Genomic DNA, 23,281 nt, shown 5'->3' with positions numbered 1-23,281 from the left:
AATAGTTATGCAACAATATTGGCTATGTCACTGTTCTAGGCATTCAAGAGAACTTTCTAGCAAGCAGAACCTTTTAGAAATACTTTTTAGATGACCAACTGGAAGAATTCCTTTATTGATTTGTTATCCCTTTAAGGGAAACTGAACATCAATAGTCATTTGCCAACCTTAACAGTGATTCATTGATGACATTTATGTTGACTACTTATCTGAAAAAATTTTTAAAAATTCTTAGCTGGAGACTACGTCATTTAGAACAAAACAAAGCAAAGTCATTGAGGATCCTATGAGCTTCAAGGAGTACAATTTTCACAAATTCGATGAACTTTAGAGAATCACCATGGGGCCATCTTCAATCCTCCACAGTTATGCTGAGTACAAAATAAGGTAGCAGACTGAAAACTTCAGAATGCAATGGGAGCAGGTGAAAGAGACATTGTAAAAAGCAGACTGAAGAACCACAAAAACAAATGCATAGCAGCCTAAAGTTGCTTGGTTTAGATACAATACTTTTCAGTCATCACTAAGCATTAAACTACTACAGTACAGTAAAATAATTGATTATCTGTAACAAGCTCTTCAAAATTCTGCAAATGGTGTCAACAGAGTTCATTATACTTTTTTTAGGCAGCTTGGCCAGTAAGGGGATCCAAACCCTTAACCTTGGTGCTGTAACACTGTGCTCTAACCAACTGAGCTAACTGGCCAGCCCTGGAGCTACTATTTGTTCAGCACCTATTATGTGTAAGGCACTAAGTTAGGCAATGGGAATGTGACAGCAAGAAGAATGATGTCTTCTTGGTGCTTCCACCCTAGTGAAGGTTCAGACAAATCAACAGGATTAATTACAACACAATGTGACACAATTCAGCAGGTGAAGTCAGGAACTCTGTGAAGGATATAGAAGGACTTCCTAACCTAGAAGCCTTACTAAAAGTGATGTCAAAGTTGAAGACAGAAGGATGAGAAGGAGTTAGCATGGCAAACAAGGAAGACGGCGAGGTATACATGTTGGAGACAGAGGGAACAGCAAGCACATCTCTGTCTTTTTAAAAGCTCACTGACATGACAGCATTCCTGTTTTCATTCTTAACTTCCAAATTCACTAGTCTCCTTTCTTATTTGGTATTTTTTAAAAAGCTATTAGTAAAGCTTAAACTTTATGTACATTTTAGAAAGGTTTTCCAAAACAAATAGGTGAGCAAAAACTTTTTTTAGTACTTAAAGAGACAACTTGTAAAATTCTTTAACAATTCATTTCTGTAGGTGTTTCATTCCTTAATCTTAATAAATGAGATGCTACCATGCTTTGCTCTGAACTGCAAACCAAGCTGTTGATAATACTCCAAAATGATAATTAAGCACCTGGGCAAGTCTGATCTGAGGTTGAGAAGCAATCACTTGGTCCCCTCGAATGATTCAGGTAACATCCCCTCCACAGAGTAGAGGGAGATCTGCTTGGACTTGCGGAATCTAAGAGGACCCCAGGTGTCAGGGTGATGGTGCTGTCCACTGATGGGGGTGGAGGTGGGGAGAACATGCAGAGGGGAGAAAAGGCAATGACACGTGAAAATTCACATAAACTGTGTTAGCAGAAAGTTGCAGAGCACCCACTTGATGAAAACTAAACCTATATTTTTGTGTGAAATGAGAAGCAAGGTAGTTTGCTAAGAGTGTAAAGGGACTATTGAATAGGTACTCCAGATAACAAGAGTGTTTCTCAGAATATGCTATAGGGACCATCTAAATCAGTGTCATTGGTTAAAATACAGATTCCTAGGCCCCGCCTCAGACCCAGAGTGAAGGAATTTATGGAGGTGATGCCCAGAAATCTGCAATATAACAAGCACCCCAGGTATCTCAGAAGGCATATGAAGTTTGAGAACCATTAAAGACAGTGATGTTCTCTAGGTTGATAGTGGAATTTTGGGTAAATTTTGGCTCAGAAAATTGAGCAAGATGCCAACCTCTGTCTTTTTTTTCGGTGGCTGGCCAGTATGGGATGTAGGATCCAAACCCATACCTTGGTGTTACAAGGCTGTGCTCTAACCAACAGAGCTAACTGGCCAGCCCAAGATGCCAACCTCAATGACTGTTGGAGAACAACAAGGAAATGAGAAAGAGGAAAGTTTCATGGTGTTCTTCAATGTTCTGTAAGGGCTTTGCCACCTGGCTTGCTTCTTTGTTCAGCTGAAGTTCTACCACGGACCTATACTTTTTCAATGAAGATGTATAGGGCTAGTTGGTTTTCCTCTGTTGTGTAGGCTGGTACTTACCATACACCAACACAAACCAGGAGTCTCAAAATGTGTATTTTATTATTAAGATACTAAGGGAAAAACTGCTGACAGATCAGTATACATGCACAACTACTAGTGGAAAAGTAAATGTCGAGCTGGCAAATCAGTCTTCACTTAAATATACTACTTATGTGAAGTGCATGTGTGTGGTGGTAGTCACAGAGCAGGTGAAAGCACAGTGTTTTTTTCTTTGGAAAAACTGGGTAGGGGAAAGATAGGCAGCTTCATGTCCTCTTTCAGGAAGGGGATTATTATGAATTGAATTGTGCCCCCCCCCCAAAAGTTTAATGTGTTGGAGGCTTGGTCCCCACTGCCAGTGTTAAGAGGGTGGAAGTCCTATTATGGTAATTGAAAAGTGGGGCCTTGAAGAGGTGTTTAGGTTGTAGGACTATGCCATAGTGAATGGATTAATAATGGTGGTGAGGGGCACGGTCTGAAGGGCTTTAAAAGGAGAGCACTCGAAGAGTCTTTCTCTCTCTGTTCTGCCATTTTCTACCATGTGAGACCACTGCGTTGCTGAAAAGCCACCATGAAAGAAGGCCTTCACCATAAGTGTTCCTTGGACTTTGGACTTCCCAGCCTCTGAAACTGTAAGCAATAAATTTCACTTTCTTATAAATTACCTAGTTCTAGGTATTTTGTAATAAGCAACAGAAACAGATAATACAGGGATTTATTGCATAATGAGACAGCCCAGTGGGTGCTGTGAGGACACAGAGAAATTGGCCACTGTCAGAGTTGACTAGGCTGGCTTTTAGACATTTTGGCTTTTAAAATAATATACGTAAGGATTATGCCACACTTTTCAACATCCTTGCAGCTGGAGGTAGCCATGCTGCACACATCCGGCCAATGAGATAGAAGTTCCTATCAAGAGCTTTCCTTCCCAAATAAAAAGGCAAAGTCTTGTAAGGAGGTTTCTGCCTTCCGACATTCTCTGCTTTCCTTCTTTCTGGCTGGAACACATGATGATGGGGATATGGAAACTATCATGTGGTCTTGAGGACAAAAACCACAAGCTACTGATGACAGAGAAACAGAAAGTACCAGGCATGCTGGCAACATCCTGAAGTATTAGCTCTAGACTCCTAACTTGAGAATCCTTGATAAGTGATAAAAATAAACTCTACTTGCTTAAGTTGCTGTTTTTCAAGTTTTCACTTACATGCAAAGCCCATTCTCCACTGTTTTTTCTCTCTCTTCTTTAAAGCTGTCAATATTTTTTGAAAGTGATTATCACTCTCACAAAACTTATCTTTACCTTTCCCTAGCATATACCACAGCATCTCACATTTACAACCAGTTCAATTAACATCAAATTGAATTTAAGAAAATAAAATCCCATCTTAATAATTAAATCATCAGAAAACAGAACAGCCTAGCTAAATATATTTTTTCATGTAAATTAGAACATTGGCTAAAGAATCTACTCAGCCCCACCCCACCAGAAATCAGCTGAAATGATGGGATAAAAATGAAAATCAGAGAAAAACCTCCAGCAGCAATAAATTAGGTAAAGAGAGAATACTAAAAACCTCAAGAAATATTTGTTAAATATAATACAGTGAAATTAAATTGAAGACAGTTACTGAAAGCTGACTCATTACTTACATTATTTGAATAGCAAAAAATATATACTACCTAAATAGCCACTAATAAGGAGATAAATAAATATGGGAAATAAAGGCTCTCCTGACAGTTCCCATTATTCCTTCTGATGGGAAGCAAGGACAGAGGCCAGGGTGGGCCACAGGCGAGGTGGGCCCACTCCACTCAAGCCCCTTTGCCTTCACACTGCAGGAGCAGCACAGCCAGCAGGAAGAAAGCTCTAGACTAGTCATACCAAAAAAAAAAAAAAAAAAAAAAAAACCAAAAAACAGGGACTCGCCCTGACGTAACTCTCACTGAGACATGCCATGACACTTTTCTGACTACCTTTACCCACTGTAGTAGGTCACCCACTACCACCACACCTTGGCAAATGGAATATTCTCCCAACTCAGTGGGCAGGAGCACCAGAGAAGAGGCTAGACCACACACACACCATGTTCTGAGAGTGGAGGGAGATGACACTAAAAACCAGATATGGGAAGCAAGATACTGCACTGTGGTTTCAGAAACATGGTGAAAGAAACCTTTTAGAGAAGAAGTTCCCTCCTGGTTTCTCTCTTCTTATGTCCTTCAGGCCACAGGACTGCTACACCAGTAATGCAAACTGACAGCTTCCATTTCTATAACTTAAAATATGACAGAAGTCCAACACCACCAAGGGAAACTATTAGGAAAATCCAACCGTGCATTCATTCAATCAATACAGAATAAGCACCTATTCTGTGTCAGATACTGCTGTAGGTATGTAACAGTGCAAAAAGGCATAATGCCTAGTCCCCATGGAGCTTATATTTATTTGGGTGTGTAACTACTGCTGGAATAGTCTTGTCTTCATCCTAGAATAGATACATATGAAGAGAGGTAAAATGGGTCAGTGTGAGGCTCATCAAAAAGTCTCTACAATATGAAAAATAGAACACAGAGAAAGCATCAGACTAAAAGCTCCTCATAAAGAGTAAGACTCATGAAGGCAGGAATAATACCAGCCATGCGTACCTCATTCTGCCCACAATGCTTAAAAGAGTATACTTGGAACACAACAGGCACTTGAATATTGGATGAATGAATACAAAAAGTAAATCTGGACACTCTAGAAAAAAACAAACCCCATGAAACAGATAAAATGAGTTAAGAAAATTATACAGAAACAAAAACTGCCATAGCAGAATGCTAAAGTCATGAGATGTAATAAAAAGCAGACCACACAAAATCAAATCAGTGCTATACATAACACATCTCAGAGGACCTTTCAAAATGAAGCAGAAAATTATAGTGAGGAAAACAAGTGGAGAGAGAATAACAAAGAGGCAATTACCGGGAAATGAAATAATTAGTATACGTATGAAAAAGGAGATAACCTGATCATGGTTTGATTGTATTCCTGAAAAACTCAAGAAATAATCAGCTAAAAAAAAAATTTCAAAATACCCCCAAATTAATTTATTGGTAAATATACTGGTCTATTTAAAGAAAACTTTTAAACTTAAATGGCATAAAAGAAGACTTGGATAAAAGATTAAAAGATGATGCAATATGATAAAGATCCCATTTTATCCCAATAAACCCACTGAAATTCCAATTAAAGTACTAAAAGAATTTAGAGGGAAAGGAGGTTATCAAGGGATAGAGCTTCACAAATTCTTAATTTTGTTAATAGAACATTTAAACACTGGTTAATGACTTACTAAAAACTGGTTATATCTTCAGAAAAATTTTTAAAAATGGTTACAGCTACACCTTATACCATTGACCAAAATACATTTCCATAAATAAAAAAAATTAATGTAAAATATAAAATCATAAAAACATAACAATAACAATGGAGATAAATATTTTTTAAACTCCTTATATGGGAAAGCCTAAGCATGGTACAAAAACCAGAAACCCACAAGGAAAAAGAATAATAGATTTGGTTACATAAAATTAACTTTTTCATGCACATCAAAATAACAATAAGTAAAAACAAGAAGCAAACAACATAAGACATTTACAACAAATATATACAATGGGATCAAACCTTTAATATATAAAGAACCCTTAGATATAATAAATAAAGACAAACACAGAAGAGAAAGCTAGAAGGCAAACAGGCCATTCATTAAAGAAATAGAAACAACAAATCACCAATCAACATATGCAAAATATAAAATCTCATCAGTAATTTTAAATACAAAATTAAAAACTTAAATGCCATTTTCCACACATCAAATTGATAGAGTTATTTAGAAAAATACATTATTATCTGGCATTCATTGGTGAAGGTATGGTGAGTTGGCCGTTCTGGTAACAGCATAAACTAGTAAAACCTTTCTTGAGGAAAATGTCAATGAAAATCAAATAGAAGTATTTTAAAACTCTTTGACCTAGCAAGGCCACTTATACATACTGTAAGTACTCATATGTACCTAGGAGAATCATCACAGATTTAGCTTCAAAGATACTCATTACAGAACTATTTATAATGATAATAATAAAATGAAAATCACCTAACTAGAGGAGAAATAAATAATTTATGGTATAAGTATGCAATGGTATGCTATATATCCATTAAAAAAAAAAGGTATACCTCTACAGAGCTAATTACAGAAATAAATATGCACAAAGACATATGTATAATGATATTAAAAAAATCATTATTTTTAATAGCAAAAAAATTAGAGACTACTTAAAAATACCCATTAATAAGGAAATGGTTCAATAAATTCAATTTATCCACACTATGGAATACTATCAACCTTAAAAGAAGGAGATAGATTTAATTATATTGTTGAGAAAGTGTGTTTGTAGACACTACCTAGGGAAAGAAGCAAAAATAAACAAAATGTGGAATACAATCCCATTTTTCTGCAACAAACACAGAAATTATATATGCACTAATATAATATAACATAATAATAATTAACCTAGAACATTTACTAGGTATGGTACTAAATTATTTACTTGAATTACTTATTATAATCCTTTCAGGTAGGATTATCCCCATTTTACAGATGAAGAAACTGAGGCTTAGAGATTTGAAAAAATGTGCCTATGATCATGAAGCCAATAAACTGTAGACCAAGGATTCCAACCCAGCCAGTCTGACTCCAGAAGCTGTGCTATTAAAATTACAAAACAGAATGCACAGATAAAAGTTGAAAAACTGTATGCAGAAGCCTGGTTATTGACGTTTTGGATATTATTATGTGTTTTTGTTTTAAGAAAATGATAGTTTTCAATTTTAAAAAAGTCACCAAAAACAGGGTAGACACATTAAGACAAAAAGACATGAATAGAATATTAATCTTAAAAAATAACAGAAAGCATTTATGCTATGATCGTATATTTGTTTAAAAAGCAAAAATATCAGATCCCCATACCAGCCCACTGCCAAAAGAATATAAATAAAATAAAAAGCAAAAATACATGAATAGGATGCATAGAAAAAAATTCTAGAATACATCAAAATCTTCAAAATGGTTATTATTCTGAAGCAGTGGAATTATAGAGGGGTTTCAATCTTCCCTTTTTTGCTTATCTGTATTTCTATTTTTTCCTGAACATAAATACATAACAGTTATGTAATTTAAAATACTACTACAACATCTAGTAAGTACATCATTATTAAGGTAATTATTTCAAAATAGAAAGTAAAATTCAATAAATTATCACAATTCTGCTCAATCGGTATTTTTAATGAAACAAGGAAAACCCCTTGATACAGATATCTAATAACTAAAGATTATAGTAAGTTGACTTAACTATACAAGCAATCTAAAATGAATTTGTATCCTCCATTCCTGATTTTTTCTTTTAATAAAAAGCAGCTTTTGGGAAGATGGAACAATTTGTTCAGGCTCCCCTGCCTCGGAGTGGTTCAGGGTCATTCAGTAAACGTTGTATGTGTGTGGGTAGAGTAAGTACGCCAGAACTGCAGCACTGCTTTGGCTGGTTTTTACTGCCTCGGGTGCCCACCCTGCGCAGCCATGTTTTTCCAGACCTGCGGCTTCCAAGGATTGTGTGGCCAGGTGCCTAGCATACAGACCTGCACAAAGGGGTCTGGTGACCCAGCCTGGTGTATGAAGGGTTTGTGACCCAGTCTGTGAATGGGCTTAGGGGTCTGGGAGCTCCAACCCAGCCCTAGCTCGACAATCAGCCCAATCAGTGCAGGATTACTGACAGGTGAAAGAGCCCAACAACTGGCATGGTCGCCTAGCTCTACAACTGGCGTCACGAACAGGACTAAGAGCTAGACAATTGGCACCATGAGCAGGATTCAAGACATTAGCCTCACAGCAGCCTTTGTTGTAGCCAGACAGCAAGCAGCATTCTAGGCTCTAGAGGAAAAAAATGTATACACTGATAGACTATTGTTTATATCAGGTCCATCAACAGCATAAACTATTGGTTCCAATAAACTATTTTAGTGTTCTGGTCTCAGAAAATGTGTTGTAGCTTTTCAGCACAGATGTTATTCAGAAGAAAAGTTCTGCTTTTAATTGATATATATTAAGTATAAACTCAGTTGAGTCACCAAAGCCTCTTATGATCCTAATCCAAATAAAATTTCTTCACCCCAGTGTGGTCTGTGCAACAAACTCCAGAAACATATTGTGAATAGCTCAGTTGGCAAGACAAACTCAAGGGAGACATATTATTCCTTCCTTATAAACTCAGTCTTACTTCCCTTCATAGAAAAAAAAAATCTTTAAATGTCATTAGCACCAACAAACATTTGGCCCATACCCTGACATAAATGCCAAGGCATCCAGCTGCTGCTACCCTGCTTATCCTACAAATGAAATATAAAAATGATCACTATATGGCCCTTCACTTATTCTATAGTTAATTGTCCTTGGTATATGACAGCTATAAACAAAGGGAGGCAAAGAAAGACTAGTTCTAGAAAAATGACTGCTGACTCCCAGATACTTTTGCCTCGGCTATCATTAGCTATAAACGAATTGCCCAAGATGTTAAGAGTCAAAAAGCAATCAATTGATAGATACTAGGGATTTTCTTAAAGAAAAAAAACCTGCTGACTCCAAGATACATGTGAATTCAAGTAATAAACTAAATAGGGAGGTAAAAGATCAGATAAGAGGGTAAGGGTCACCCAAAGGGTGCTGATTCTTTAAATGAAATAAGCAGAAGGAAATGACTGTAATTTAATTAGTTCATCCAGAAACCCGGTGCATGGAATATATAAAATGATACAGGGGGAAATTTACTGCCCTAGGACTTTTCCATCAATGGCTGTTGGTGAGGCTGAGGCTCCCTTTTTCCTTGGGGCATCTGCTTTTGCATACCTCTCCCGTGTGGTCCGGTTTCTGCCCAGCTGGCTTTTCCTGCTGCCAGTGGTGGCATCCGGCTGCTCTGGCTCTCACTAGGTAAATTCTCTGCACATCCCTCCAGACTACTTGGTCTGCGACCGGTACTCGATGCTTGCAAAACACCTACTTCTTTCTCGAAGTGTGGTCCAGGACCACCTGCATCAGAATCATCGGGCGGACTTGTCAAACATGCAGGTCCCTTCCCAGCCCTGGGGGATCTGAATCACTTGGGAGATGGCCAGGAATCGCCTTCTTAACAAGCACGCATGAATGCTCCTTACCATACTGACAATTGGCAACCAATGAGTTGATGTGCATTACACAACACAGTATAAACTACTAAATCCTTAATTTAGTAATTGCTGAGATTTCAGACATACCACATTTTAAATATCAAAACCTGCATCTGGAATGTCAGTTCAGATATACAACCATATACATTACATAAAGGGGAAAATAATACAACAACAAATGAAGGAAAAGCAGATGTGGCCCCCACAGAAAGTTGATCTTAAAACAGTTACCATACTTTCTGTTGTTCCAAATGAAATAAGCATTATGAAAATAACCTTTAAGAAATTATTTAAAATGACAAAGTAGCTCATTGAAGACTGTAAGGAAAGGAAACTGATAATTATTTCCTGATTTAGCAACCAGTAAACACTGACTTCCTCATTGCCAGAGAAAATAACTCTTTCTAGCCAGGATTCTTAGTAGACCTCTGGCATTTGACAGTATTGATCACTTCCTTTATGAATCGGTTCTACTCTTTCGGCTTCTGTGACAGAACCCTTTCCTGTTTCCCTTCCTCTGACCATTTAACTCCTTTATATATAAGGTATATAAGGCTCCATTATATACCTTACCCAATGCTTACAAAGGGATATATACCAAAGTCCTGCCCTTGGCCATCTTCTCTGGTCACTCTACATGCTGACCCTTGGTAACCTTGTTCACTACCACCGCTTTACTGCCAACTCCATACTCAAGTGCTCTGGTTCTTCCAGCCCAGAGCTCTACCTGGGCCCCTGTCCTTCACAGCCACTTGTCCACTGGCCCTCCCCACCTGGATATGCCAGTGGCAACTCAAATTCCATCTGCCTCAATTCGAACTCATCATCTTTTCCTCAAACCTGTTTCTTCCTTCAGTATTCACATACTTAAGTCTCAACACCACCATTCACCCAGTTTTCCACACCAGAAGCATGAAATTTTTTCTAGAGCAGGGGCAGCAAACTCAAATGCCTATGGGAACTACTAGGGATCAAATTTATTTTTTAAGAAATGTGTGGAGCTCTTAACATGTACCAGGCATTTCTATGTCATTTGCAAATGTTAACTTATTTGACACTCATAACAACCCTTAGAAGTAGGTACTATTATCATCCCTAGTTTACAGATGGGTAAACTGAGGCATGGGGAGATTATAAATTTTGCTCAAGGTCACTCAGCAAGAGCCAAAATGTGAATCTAGAGAGTCTGGCTCTCAGAGAGCTGGGTAGGATCTAGAATAATAAATAAGGAGAGTAGGGCCCAAACAGGTGGAGAACACCTGCTTCATGTAAAGGTATTCAAACTCTGCAACTCCATGTCCTTGAACTCGTATCATACAACTCCCTAGCATTCCACATGTCTAAGGTTCTGTTGATTTTATTTCTTTAATGTCTCTCTATCTCTCTCTCCCTTTTTCTCTGTCCCCACCATAGCCTCAGTTTGGTTCCAACTTGTTTCTCAACTGACTGCCACCATTTGTCTGCCACCGTTCTTGCCTCTCACAGACAGTGCTCTCTATAAGCAGGCCAGCTAACATGTTCTGTAAAGAGCCAGAGAGCACAGTAGTCGCCCTTACCTTCGGTTTCACTTTGTACAGTTTTAGTTATCCGAGGTCAATATATTAAATGAAAAATTCCACAAATAAGCAATTCCTAATTTTAAATTGCATGCTGTTCCAAGTGGTGTGATGAAATCTCTCTTGGTCCTGTTCCATCCTGCCCAGGACGTGACATGTCCCTTTGTTCAGCAGATACACCGGTCTAAGCTACCCGCCCATTAGCCACTTGGTGTTGCCTCCTTTATTAGATCAACCTTCGCTGTGCTTATGTCCAAGTAACCCTTACTTTACTTAATAATGGCCCCAAAGCACAAGAATAGTGATGTTGGGATATTGTTATATTGTTCTATTTTACTATTGGTTATTGTTAATCTCTTACTGGGCCTAACTTATAAATTAAACTTTATATAGGTACGTATGTATACGAAAAAAGATAGTACATACAGAGTTCATACTATCCATGATTTCAGGCATCCTCTGCAGTTAAGGGGGGACTACTGTAAATATTTCAGGCTCCCGAGGCAATTGCAACAGAAACTCAACTCTGTCATCATAGCATGACATCAGCACAGAACAGGTGGGTGTGGCTGTGTCTAATAAAACTTTATTTACAAAAACAGGTGATCCTTGCTCAGTAGTACCACAGCAATTTTCTTAACAAATCCTACTCCTCCTACTGAAATATATTCCAGATGGTCCCCAAAACCTTAGACAATATGCACAAATATAAAAGCATCAGCAGAAAATATAAGTGGATGCTTTTATAACCATAGGGTGGTAAAACCTTTCCGAGCACGAAAAAAACAAATTTAAATACATAAAAATTAAAAATCTCAGTGCTGCAAATTAAAACAAAATAACAAAATACCACAAATAAAGTACAAAAAGAAAGACAAAATGTGAAAGTAATATTTGTAATGAATATGACAAATGAAATGTTAGTATTCTTTATTTACAAAGAGCTGTAAAATATCAGTAATATGCAGGAGTACAGCATACACAAGGAGTCAGATTTACATATGCTATTGGAGGGAGAGCAAATTATACTATCTTTCTTAGGAACAAATTAGTTGATCTATCAAAAATTAAAATGTTTAAAGCTAGCTATTACATTTCTAAACACTTATCTTACAGATAGACTCACATAAGAACAAAGACTTATGCAAATAAAAATTAATCAGAATTGTTTTTAATAGCAAAAACCTGCAAGCACCCTAAATGTTTACCTACAGAGAATTAGTTAAGTAAATAAAGGCAGATCCACATAATGGAATAGTATGCAGTGAGGTAAATATTGTCAGTCAAAGCTACACTGTTATGAGAAAATGGCAAATTGCAGATCTGTGCATGCATATAGAATCACATGATTCTATTTCTCTTAAAGAAATCATACAACCATATCTATATTTGCACATGTGCATATAGAGAGAAGACTACATTTCAAGCAGGGGTTTTATCTAGAATGGATGGGAAGGATAATTTTCAGTTTAAGATGTACGCTTCTGTATTATCTGAAATTTTTTTTATAGTAAGCCTATAGTAATTTAACAGTAATTAACACTTAAAAGATAAATAAGACAAAGCACAAAGTGATCACATCCCTCCAAAGAATCTTCCAGGACTTTCACTGCCCAACTCGGTAGCGTGATATACATGCCAGAATGACAACGTGACCACTGCCTACCTCTCAGACTCAGTAAGCACCTCTCCTACAAGACACTCAAGTCATACTCTGTTATTCATAGTCACACTGCAGTTTTCTGAACATGCCAGGATGTCTAAGGCTTCTTTGCTTTTGCAAAGCCTTCTCCCTCTGCTTACAATTCTCCACATCATCTTCCCTGCCCAGTAAATACTCATTCACCTCAACCCCCTGCACAGGGATTACAAAAATCTTAGGAGAAATATGGAAATATAACACACATTAAACAATCAAGTGTTTACTTGTAATTATTTAGAAACTAACCTTTCCAAAAAAAAAAGAAAAGAAACTAACTTTCAGTGCCTCCCATGTGTCAGAAATGCTACTGGGAACTTTAAGTGCATTATGTGATTTAATTCTTAAATGGTTTATTATTATTCCCATTTTACAGACATGGAAATTGTCTCAATAAGGTTAAGGAACTGTTCAAAGTCTCCCTGGCTAGTAAATGTCATAACCAGGATCTCAACTAAAGTCTGCTTGACTTCAAAGCCATATTCTGAGTTTTGTGAAGGGAGACTGAGGCCAAGAGCAGGCTTAATGAAGAGGTCTTGAAAGGATCTGAGAGGCAAACCAGTCTCTCATAGAGGCAAGGGGAACAAAGATGGTGGGGTGGAAATACTGGCCTACAAGGCAGGGTAGGGGACAGGGAAAGGGAAACAAGGAAATTTCTGGGGAAGAGTTTGATCATTCCAGATTACAACATTCCTTTAGAACCAGGCAGACCTGAAGCAGGAGGCAATCTGGACAAACTGTAGACTCTTCTGTAGGTTAGGAAAATTGAAAGCAATGTTTTGAGAAAGTCTGGCAGCCCTGGTAGTATGTAGTATGTAGTATGTACTGCAGTGGCGGGAGAATGAAGGCAGAGAGAACAGATGCTGCTGCAAAAACCAGTGGTCTCATGTGTTTTGGACCTGAACTAGGATGTGAGCTGCAAAAAATGGGGATGCAAAACAAAATCTTACAGGTGTTAGAGAAGATTCTGTCAGTAACAGTTCGATGTTAGACGACTAATGATGAAGGGGAGAATGGAGAGCAAGACTTAAGATTGATTCTAAGGCTTCTAATCTGAGGGAAGTGAAGAATGCTGGCATTACTGACAGAAATGGGACAAGATGAGAGGAGACCTAATCTGCAAACTACAAATGTTAAATGATCGTGCACACAAAGAAAGAAGGTCCTAACGTTGACAGAGGCCACTCTGATGCCTACAGACTGGGAGGCCTCATTTTTTGAATGACATCCTTAGGACCATTACTTATCTATAGTCATTTTAACATGGCAATGACATGACACTCAGATCACTTGTAAATGACTAAGAATAACTTCTTAGAAATGTGATGATTCCTTGCTTAGCTAGCACAAAGCACCAAGACATGTCTTCAAGGATATCAGATAGAATTAGTCTCACAGTTTTAGTTACACTACGTAAGTTTTAGTAAGATTCTCCAGCTCCTTCATCAAACCCCCTATGTCTATTCATCATCCCCCGAAAAAAAATTTTAAGTGAGGTTGATCACTGAGGAAAGAAGTTGTCTGGTTTACCTCCTTTTACCCTGGATGTCAGGCTCAACTCTGTTTAAAAACAAACAAACAAAACCGCTCTTTCCCTGATCTTTCCCTACTCTCAAAAGCCTCCTTGTCCCATCTGTTCATTTGACTCAATGACATTATTTACCACTTTCTGTCCTCAAAGAGTACCTGTCTAACCTTATTATTCTCTCATTATGTCTGTCTCTTTATTTTCATCCAGGTAGAAAAGAAGAGACCAGGTCTTCTTCAGTTTGCAGAATGACCCAGAACATATTTTCTAAATGGGGTTAGCCCAGAATAAGCTACGCCTAAGTTTAGCTATGAGATGGGATAATAATGCTTTGCTTGACTTACAGGGTGATAGTGACAACCAAATGACATAATTCTGGATTAATACCCAAATGTACGCAATAAAATTTGGTGTAATGGGCTGGAAGGGAAAAAATATATATATCTGGTTCCAAACCTCCTTTCAGAAAAGTACTCTCTATACCCACACACCTCGGACAACCCCAAAGGCCAGACAAAAAGCCAAACACAGAAGCAAGCTAGGAATCCCAGTGGCCACTGTGGGTTCACACCAACCCCAGCAGTGCAAGTCTTCCTGTTCTAGAACTCAAGTAGACAGAACTCATTATTTTACTGCATTTTTAAAGCACAGTAGGTATAAAAACACTAAAGACAGGGAAACAAGCAGGATAAACATTCTCCTTTAATTGCAAATGAAAGAAAGACTATTTTTAGTACAATACTTACATTGGGATACTATTTACAACTCTATAAATAGAATACAAAAAATCTGATTTCGAATCCCAATTAAACTGAAGAGAGAAAAAATACTAAGAGAGGATCTGCTATTTCAAATTATTCCTTTGGGGGTAGTAAATAAGATTAGCTTTTTGTTTAACTAAAAATAAAGTCTCGAGGAAGTATCTAACTATAGAAAAACAGTACCTGTGAGTTTGATTTTGGATAGTCGAGCCAAAATTCCCGGCAAGTCATCCATATGCAGCTTCATCTCTTTCCACTGCTTTTCATCTTTTGTCTCTTCTTCCACATCTATCGAGCCTTCAATTATTGAGGCAGACTCTAGTTCTATCAATTCCTTTTCATTTGGCTTTCTGGACAAAGATAGGCTCTGAGGCGGGAGAGGTCTCATTTCATATATTTCTGCTTTGTCTTGACATGAAGATGTTTTTTCAAGGAAAGGAGATGCCACTGGTTCTGGCTTTGGTTTTACTTGCTGGCTGAGGCATCTGTTCAGCTGTGTGACATACTAAACAAAGAAAAGCACATTATTATAAACTAAGGCCCAAAATGCTCTTAAATGGTTGTTCAGTAACATCTTCCATTAGTTCAACCTTCATGGTACCAGATTTTCCTACGACTTTATTATTAGTTAATTCATCACATATTTATACAGTATTTGTTAATGGAAATCACTATACTAAGAGATATGGAAAATAAACTTAATGCCTCAGCAATAGTTTTCAAATTCCGTGGTTTAGAAAATTCTTGAAAAAATAATAAATTTATCTCCTCCAGAACTTCTCCTGGAGGTTTAACGTTCCAGATACAATGAAAAAGTTTTCTGTAATCAAGAGCCCAAGTCAACCTGATGACTTGCCACATTCTTAGGCAAATAGTGCAGGAGGGGCTCAGCGGTAGGGCATAATCCAGGACTAAATGATAATAGCAATGCAGTATGAGGAAAGAAAGTGGGTTTTAGAGTCACATAGTTTTTACCACTTACTAGTAAAAATTAATTACTATTAACATTTGTGAGGCACTTCATAGTTTCATGTAATATATATCTTTATAGTTTAATAATACAAGGGTAGCTCAAAAAGTTCATGGAAAAATTAAAACAAAAGATAATACAAATCTTTCCATGAACTTTTTGAAGTATCCCCTTATATATCTCATCTAATCCTCTCAACAGTTGTTTAAAAAGATGGATCATTATTAGTATTTCTCTCTTTAATTTACAGATGAGGAAACTAAGCCTCAGAAATAAACTGGCATAATCAAGAGTCAATAACCAGTTATAGGTAGCCCTGGTACATGAATAACAGTTAAGTGCCTTTCCCATTGCATCACAAAGACTTGAAATTACACATAGTACTATGGATAAGAATTACGAACTCATGAATGAATTCAGAGTTCTGTGTACATACAAAAGGCACTATACATATTTGAGTTTCTCTTCTAACTATCCATTATCCCTGACTCCCAATTTAGAAAGTCTAAACATTTCTAAAAATTTCCATTTCTTATCAACATACTGACTTTTATCAGAATTTTAAGTTAATTTTAAGTTAAAAAAGATATAAGAAATGTCAAATAGTATTTCAGATTATGAATTTGCTGTTTTCACACTGGTACTACAATCATGAGTTTCAGCTATCGTTTCACCATTCTGTAACTCTTTCCTATTTGAGAAAATGGCAAATGCTCTCAGTGGTAATTAAAAGTTAGTTACCAGGGGCCGGTCCGTGGCTCACTTGGGGGACTGTGGTGCTGATAACACCAAGGCCACGGGTTCGGATCCCTGTATAGGGATGGCTGGTTAGCTCACTTGGGAGAGCGTGGTGCTGACAACACCAAGTCAAGGGTTAAGATCCCCCTACCAGTCATCTTTTAAAAAAAAAAAAAAAAAGAGTAAGTTACCATGTTGCCCACAATATCATGGAGTCAACCTAAATAAAGGCCTACAAGAAGACTCAGATATATTATAAATGCTAACTACAAAATGCTTAGCAAATTATAAAAACTCTCAATTTGAGTCTACTCATAAGTGTAGACTCAAATAAATTGAGTCCTGTGTTAAAGACTTTTAAATGTACTGCTTATTTAAGAAAATAAAGGGTCACACTGTTAAAGTAATTATTTTGTATTACTGATATATTCACAAAACTTCAAAAAATTTGCAAAGATGTATCATAACAATTCGGCTTTTTATAATTTTAGCCTAGTTGAAATATGCCAGACATTTTCAATCATTCTCCAAACTTAATAAGTTCACAATCATACTTTTAACCTCAAATGCCAGAATTATTCTGGTTTCGGTTAAGAATAATCAAAACAAGAGATTAAAGTTTAGAAAATTTAAGAGGACACTAAATAAAAATCCTTTTTGAAAGGTACTTCTTAAAACTTTTCTTATAATAGGAATTTCTGAAACACCCTCATACAGAGAAAAGGCAGGAAGCAGCAGAATAAGAATGGTCACGTAAACATACCATGCGTCTCAGGAAGTTAAAGTGCTGAAATGTAAACCACCGCTTATTGACATTCCTGAAAAGGTGCATGAACTTGTGAGGGGATTCCTGTATAGCTCTTCTCTCTAAATACCAGACACATCCTCCTACCCAACCTACAATAGAGAAGAGGAAGAACTGTTAAAATGATGAATGCTGCTCACCACGTGATGACTATACCTACTTAGAAGCAAAGCCAGCCACCAAGTTCACGGTGTGATGGGTCAGAGCTCTGAAATTATCTAATCCAGATTTGTTAATAAATGCAATTTATTGGCCCCAGTCAATGTTTAAGTCAGTGTAACTTTTCAGCAGGGCTTCAGAAAATTTTCATTTCAGGATCATTATGCTTTTTTTTTTATATTAAATGGTGAAATAACTGCACTGTAAATATTGTTAAAAAGAAAATAAAAAACAACCAGTTCAGTCTTTAAAAAATAGAAAATGAGCACAATTTTTCTCAATAAATTACAGTAAGTTGAAGCATAGGGGCTGGCCGGTTAGCTCAGTTAGTTAGAGTGCAGTGCTGTAAGACCTAGGTCAAGGGTTTGGATCCCCACATTGGCCAGCTGCCAAAAAAAAAAAAAAAAGAAAGAAAAAAACAAACATATACATCTCAGGTTAATATTTTAGCCATGTAAGGTAAGACAACTAAAAGGAAGAGGAAATAGTTCCCAATAATGTATGACTCTATCTAGTTAGGAACAAGAGATTTCACTTGTATCCAGATTTGGCTTTTAATCATTCTACTAAACCTTCCCTCAAATGCCAACAAATCCAATGCTTCTATCTCAGGCCTTCTCCTATTCAAGCCTTAGAAAATCTGTACACTACAGATTCTCCCATTCTTTTTAAAAGTCTCTCGTCCCATGGCTTCCACGACATTAAAGGTTCCTGGTTCTCCACTTTCTACTTCTCAGTTTCCTATGGTTGTGTCTCAGTTTCTCTTGCTTGTGTCTGCCACTTTAAGGCAATTGTGTCCCACTGTTCTGAACACTAAATATTGTCCCTGCCCAAAAAGAATTACAGATGCTCTTCAACATCCCTATAAACCCATCATAAATTGCAAATACCTTACGTTGTAAATGCATTTAATATACCTAACCTACCGAACTTCATAGCTTAGCCTAGCCTAGCCTACCTTAAACATGCTCAGAAGACTTGCATTAGCCTACAGTTGGGCAAAATCATCTAAAACAAAGCCTGATTTATAACAAAATGTTAAATATCTCATGCACCTCTTATCACTAGCCCTAGAAAAGATCAAAATTCAAAATCCAAAGTATACTGAAATTGCAAAATTTCTGAAATCATAAAGCCAAAAAATTCCAAGTTGAACCATCACTAAGTCAGGGACCATCTGTATAGGGTAATTTCTAATCTTGAACCAATTTCTAGAGAGTCATTATGCCTATTTCCAACTGCTCTTTTGGTATCTCCACATGGATGGATTGCAATATATTTTTAAGAACACTTTTTTCTGGGCTGACCCTGTGGCTCACTCGGGAGAGTATGGCGCTGGGAGCGCCGAGGCTGCAGGTTCGGATCCTATATAGGAATGGCCGGTGCGCTCCCTGGCTGAGTGCGGTGCGGGCAACACCAAGCCAAGGGTTATGATTCCCTTACCGGTCACAAAAAAAAAAAAAAAAAAAAAAGAACACTTTTTTCTCAGCCTTATCTCTCCTCTATTCCCTACTGTAGATAAAACCATTACCTATTTGAGACTTCAGGGACATCCTGAACTCTTCCTTTTATCACCTAACAACCATCAAGTCCAGTCAACTCTGGTCAAATCTGTCCACTTCTTTCCATTCCTACTGATAAAGACTCTTAACATCTTACATATGGACTGTGCTAATGGCAGTAGGATTCAAGCCATTCGTCCTGCCTTCAGTAACTTCCTTTTCTCTCCAATCCACGTTCCATAAAGTCAGTGGTTTCTTCCTAAAGCCCAGAACACATATTATTCACCCAAACTGTACACACACAACTCACCAAAAGCAATGCTGTCTTGCATGACCCTTCACTAAACACACCATACATTTCACAATTTATTCATCTTTATGTTGTCTTCTTGCCGGCACTCCCCTCTCTGTCAAGTTTTAAAGTCTCTTTTAACTACTCTATCACTTTATACCATGTTTTATGGCACTTCTTAATGCAACTGTTTCCATCATCACATTTTTTAGTTCCTCGATAGCAGGGACTCGCCTTTACTCACCTTTCCTACAACAGCTAGCAGAGTGCTTTCTATACAGTAATAAAATAGTCTGATGACTAGATAGCTCACATAGCTTACCTGGACTATGGGAAGAACTAACATTGCCCCTTGAAATACACAGCAACTATCTTAGCCTAGAGATAAGTCACTTGCTCACTGAAATCATATTGTCAAACTTCAATTAATTATGGCATTCTTATTTCCCACATACATGAATATGTGTTTGCCTGGGAACCTCTGTGAAAAGTCTCTCAGGATAAGTGGGTCAAACTGAGATTTTACAGAATGATAGTGTGTTAGTCTGTTTTTATTTTGCAATAACAGCATACCTGAGACTGGGTGATTTATAAATAAAAGAGGTTTATTTGTCTCACAATTCTGGGGCAGCTGCATCTGTCAAGGGCCTCAGGCTGCTTCTACTCATGGCAGAACATGAAAGGGGAACCAGAATGTGCGCAAAGATCACATGGTCAAAGAGAAGCAAGAGAGAGGAAGGGAGGTGCCAGGCTCTTTTCAACAACCAGCTCTCTCCTCACCTCCAGGGAGGGCATTAATCTATTCGTGAATGATCCACCCCCATGACCCAAACACCTCTCACTGTGCTCCAACTCCCAATACTCGCATGGGTATCAGATTTCATCATGAGGTTTTGTGAGGACATACCTACAAACCTTATCAGGTAGTAAGAAAAAAAAAAAAAAAAACAAACAGCTGGGAAGCTGCACTTATAAATGATGAAAACAAGGGCTAGTTGATTAGCTCAGTTGGTTTGAGTGCAGCACTGATGACAGCAGGTCAAGGGTTCGGATCCTCATACCAGCCAGCCACCAAAAATAAATAAGTAAATACATACATACATAAATAATGAAAGCACTTCATTTAGTCAAAACATGTCACATTTCTATGAATCAGTGCCTAGAAACTGAAAGACATTTCAGCCCTTGGTAAACAAATGTAAGTTTGAAGATACACAGGACTTGCAATAGACACATTAAAAATCTGAAAACACGTGCCCACATCCACTATCAAAAACACTGGACTGTCACTGTAGGGCTTTTAAAACTTAGGTGAGGAGACAAGTAGTAGACAAGTAGTAGAAAGGACCTGGAATTTTCTTAATGGCTATAAAATACTTTGAACTTTCAGAAGCAAAATCAGACACGACTACTAAATGCCTAATATAGTCCCAGTTTAACCTCTCTGCCATCCCTTCCCACCACGGTGCTTTCCCATCAAGCTCTTAGTGGATCTTCAAAGTGGAGCTATGTCGTAAAGACCACTTAGTAGCAGATTATATTCATAGTTTCAGGAAGTAAGCTGTCTATTAATTTACTCTACACCACCATTGCAAAGACTGATCCAACAACCAATCATGTGGGCCACCTGCAGCCCGTCTACTGTAACCTGGGGAATTCAGAGCAGTTAAGTGGAATGGTCCTAAAGGAAGGTGAAAATACAGAACGCAAAGGCAGAAAAACAGCTAGTCTAAGGGATGCACATTGAAGAAACCTGATAATTCAAGCACTAAGAAAGGATAAGCCCTCTGAGAATAAATACCTAGGGTCATGATCAAAGAACATTCACAGTCAGGGATGGTAAAAGGTAACAAAGAAGTGATTCAAGACCTTTAAAAAAAATCATTATGGAAAACTGTAGTCATATGTAAAAGCAGATTACAATGAGCCCCCACTACGTGTCCCCAAGCTTCAACAATTACCAATCCCTGGCCAATCTTGTTCCATCTATACTCCCTCCCACTCTCCTCCCCACTTTATGAACCAAGGACCTTTGAGATCATCTAGTTCAATTACCTCATTTTATAGTTGAGTAAACTCAGTTCCAGAAAAGTCAAATGATCTGCTCTGAGATCATACATACCAGAAGAGACCCATAAAGTAACATTATGAGAAAGAAGAAAGAATGGAATTTCACTGAGTCACAGTAATCTATATTGCCAGATGCTGCAGAGACCTTGGTGAGGCCTGAAAAAAGTTTCTGGGATGTGATCAAAAGGCAGTCTCTAGCTTCTCCTATGTGGTCTCTAATACGGATCACATCCTCACACAGCCATTAGTTACCATCCTAAAACACTGGGGGCAAAACAATTTCCAACCTCCTCTTTAACATCTCCATCGGGGCAAGTTTCATTCATTCACAAATTATTACTGAGAGCCAACAATGTACACTAGGTACTGTTCTGGGGCACTCGGGACTTAAAGGTGATCCAGGGACTCAGACACCACTGTCCCTGCCTTCACGAAGTTTATATAATAGTTGGAAGAAACAGGAAATAAACCGGCATATAAATAAATAACCACAGACTGTGCTAACCATGACGAAAGAAATAAATACGGTGATAAGAGACGAGAAGGGGCCCTACTTTAGAGAGGGTGGTCAGGGTGGACCTCTCTGAACAGGTGACATTGGAGCTGAGACTTTGCCAAGAGCCAAAGAAGAGTATTCCAGCTTCAACATACATTTGTCACAAGTCCTTCAAGTGGGAGGATTGTATCAGGGACCAGGCTGACGATGCAAAGTCAAAAGTCTGAGGGGGACTACGGCCCGCTGTCTGCAGTTGTCATCATCATGACCCTTTATAACAGAACAAGGCTTCTGAGTGGTAGCAAAGTGCTTCCCTTGTCATTACAAGCCAACGACTAGGAACTGGGGCTCTGATAAAGCAAGAGGCTTGCGGAGCCCCAAGTTTCTACTCTGCTCTCTCCTCCAGCTTCCTGTATCTGAAAACTGAAAGCACCAGACACCGCCCCTCAGGGGGAGCGGGATGTAGGCGGGGTGTGGACCACCGGAGCCCCACGGCAAGAGTGGACCCTAGTTCTGTGTCCTTTTCACTCCAGTTTACTCCAAAGGTCACTTTCCCCCACCGGTGACCAGCCGACCTCGCCAAGGGCTCCCAAGGTTGCAGCCAGACGGAACCACGGTCTCGCACGTGGCAAAAAGAGGAGAATCTTCCGAAGATTGTGCCCGAGGCGGGTACAGTACCTGTCAAGAGGCGTGAGGAGAGAGTGTGCGGGGACGCGGCCATACCGCACGAGTCTGGTCGCTCCCCGGGACCCCGGTGTCCTCTCTCCTCACCGGCTGCTGGGCGCCGCCATCTTACTTCCCCGCCCTCTGTAGACGCAGGGGCGCTTCCTGTACGTCACTTCCGGCGGGCCGTCAGGCGAAGAGAAGCACCGCGGCTGGAGGTGGTGGTGACTGGACCCGCTGGCGAGCGCTGGGCTGAAGGGGCAGAGAACTTGGAGTAGTCTCGGGAAACCAGAGAAGCACGGTGTGGCCACGTCCCGCTGAAGAACAAGCGGCGCGCGGACGACCGGCCGGCGCCTGCAACGCCCAGAAGCTGCCGGGCATCCTCTGGCCGGATCCAAGCCTTGGTGACCCGCTGCGATGGGCAGGGCTTGCCTGCGGACTCCTCGCGGGCAATTTAAAGTTACCACTAAGACACTTCCTGGTGACCCGAGCGCCGAGAGGAAATGGTTCTATTTGGCGATGCCTC

The 23,281-nt window shown here is 38.7% G+C and overlaps 1 protein-coding gene across 4 annotated transcripts in view; it reads right to left on the bottom strand.

Moving 5' to 3' along the window:
• The window catches only part of LOC134388447 (protoheme IX farnesyltransferase, mitochondrial), a 122,820-nt gene extending 99,931 nt beyond the window's left edge, over positions 1-22,889 (bottom strand). For 3 of the 4 annotated variants that reach the window (XM_063111493.1, XM_063111492.1, XM_063111494.1), the window contains exons 1-3: positions 22,771-22,889; positions 17,532-17,665; positions 15,244-15,565 (exon numbers count right to left, since the gene is read on the bottom strand). In XM_063111493.1, the coding sequence (XP_062967563.1) occupies positions 15,244-15,565; positions 17,532-17,665; positions 22,771-22,813 (499 nt within the window). In that variant the 5' untranslated portion in view covers positions 22,814-22,889. The remainder of the gene's footprint in view (positions 1-15,243; positions 15,566-17,531; positions 17,666-22,770) is intronic. The other variant, XM_063111495.1, reaches the window with a different exon arrangement.
• Between the last annotated feature and the right edge of the window lie 392 nt (positions 22,890-23,281).

The sequence above is a fragment of the Cynocephalus volans genome, chromosome 10 (assembly GCF_027409185.1).
Source record: "Cynocephalus volans isolate mCynVol1 chromosome 10, mCynVol1.pri, whole genome shotgun sequence".
NCBI lineage: Eukaryota > Metazoa > Chordata > Mammalia > Dermoptera > Cynocephalidae > Cynocephalus > Cynocephalus volans.
Note: the sequence above shows the minus strand (reverse complement) of the source record. Positions and strands in the feature narration are given on the sequence as shown.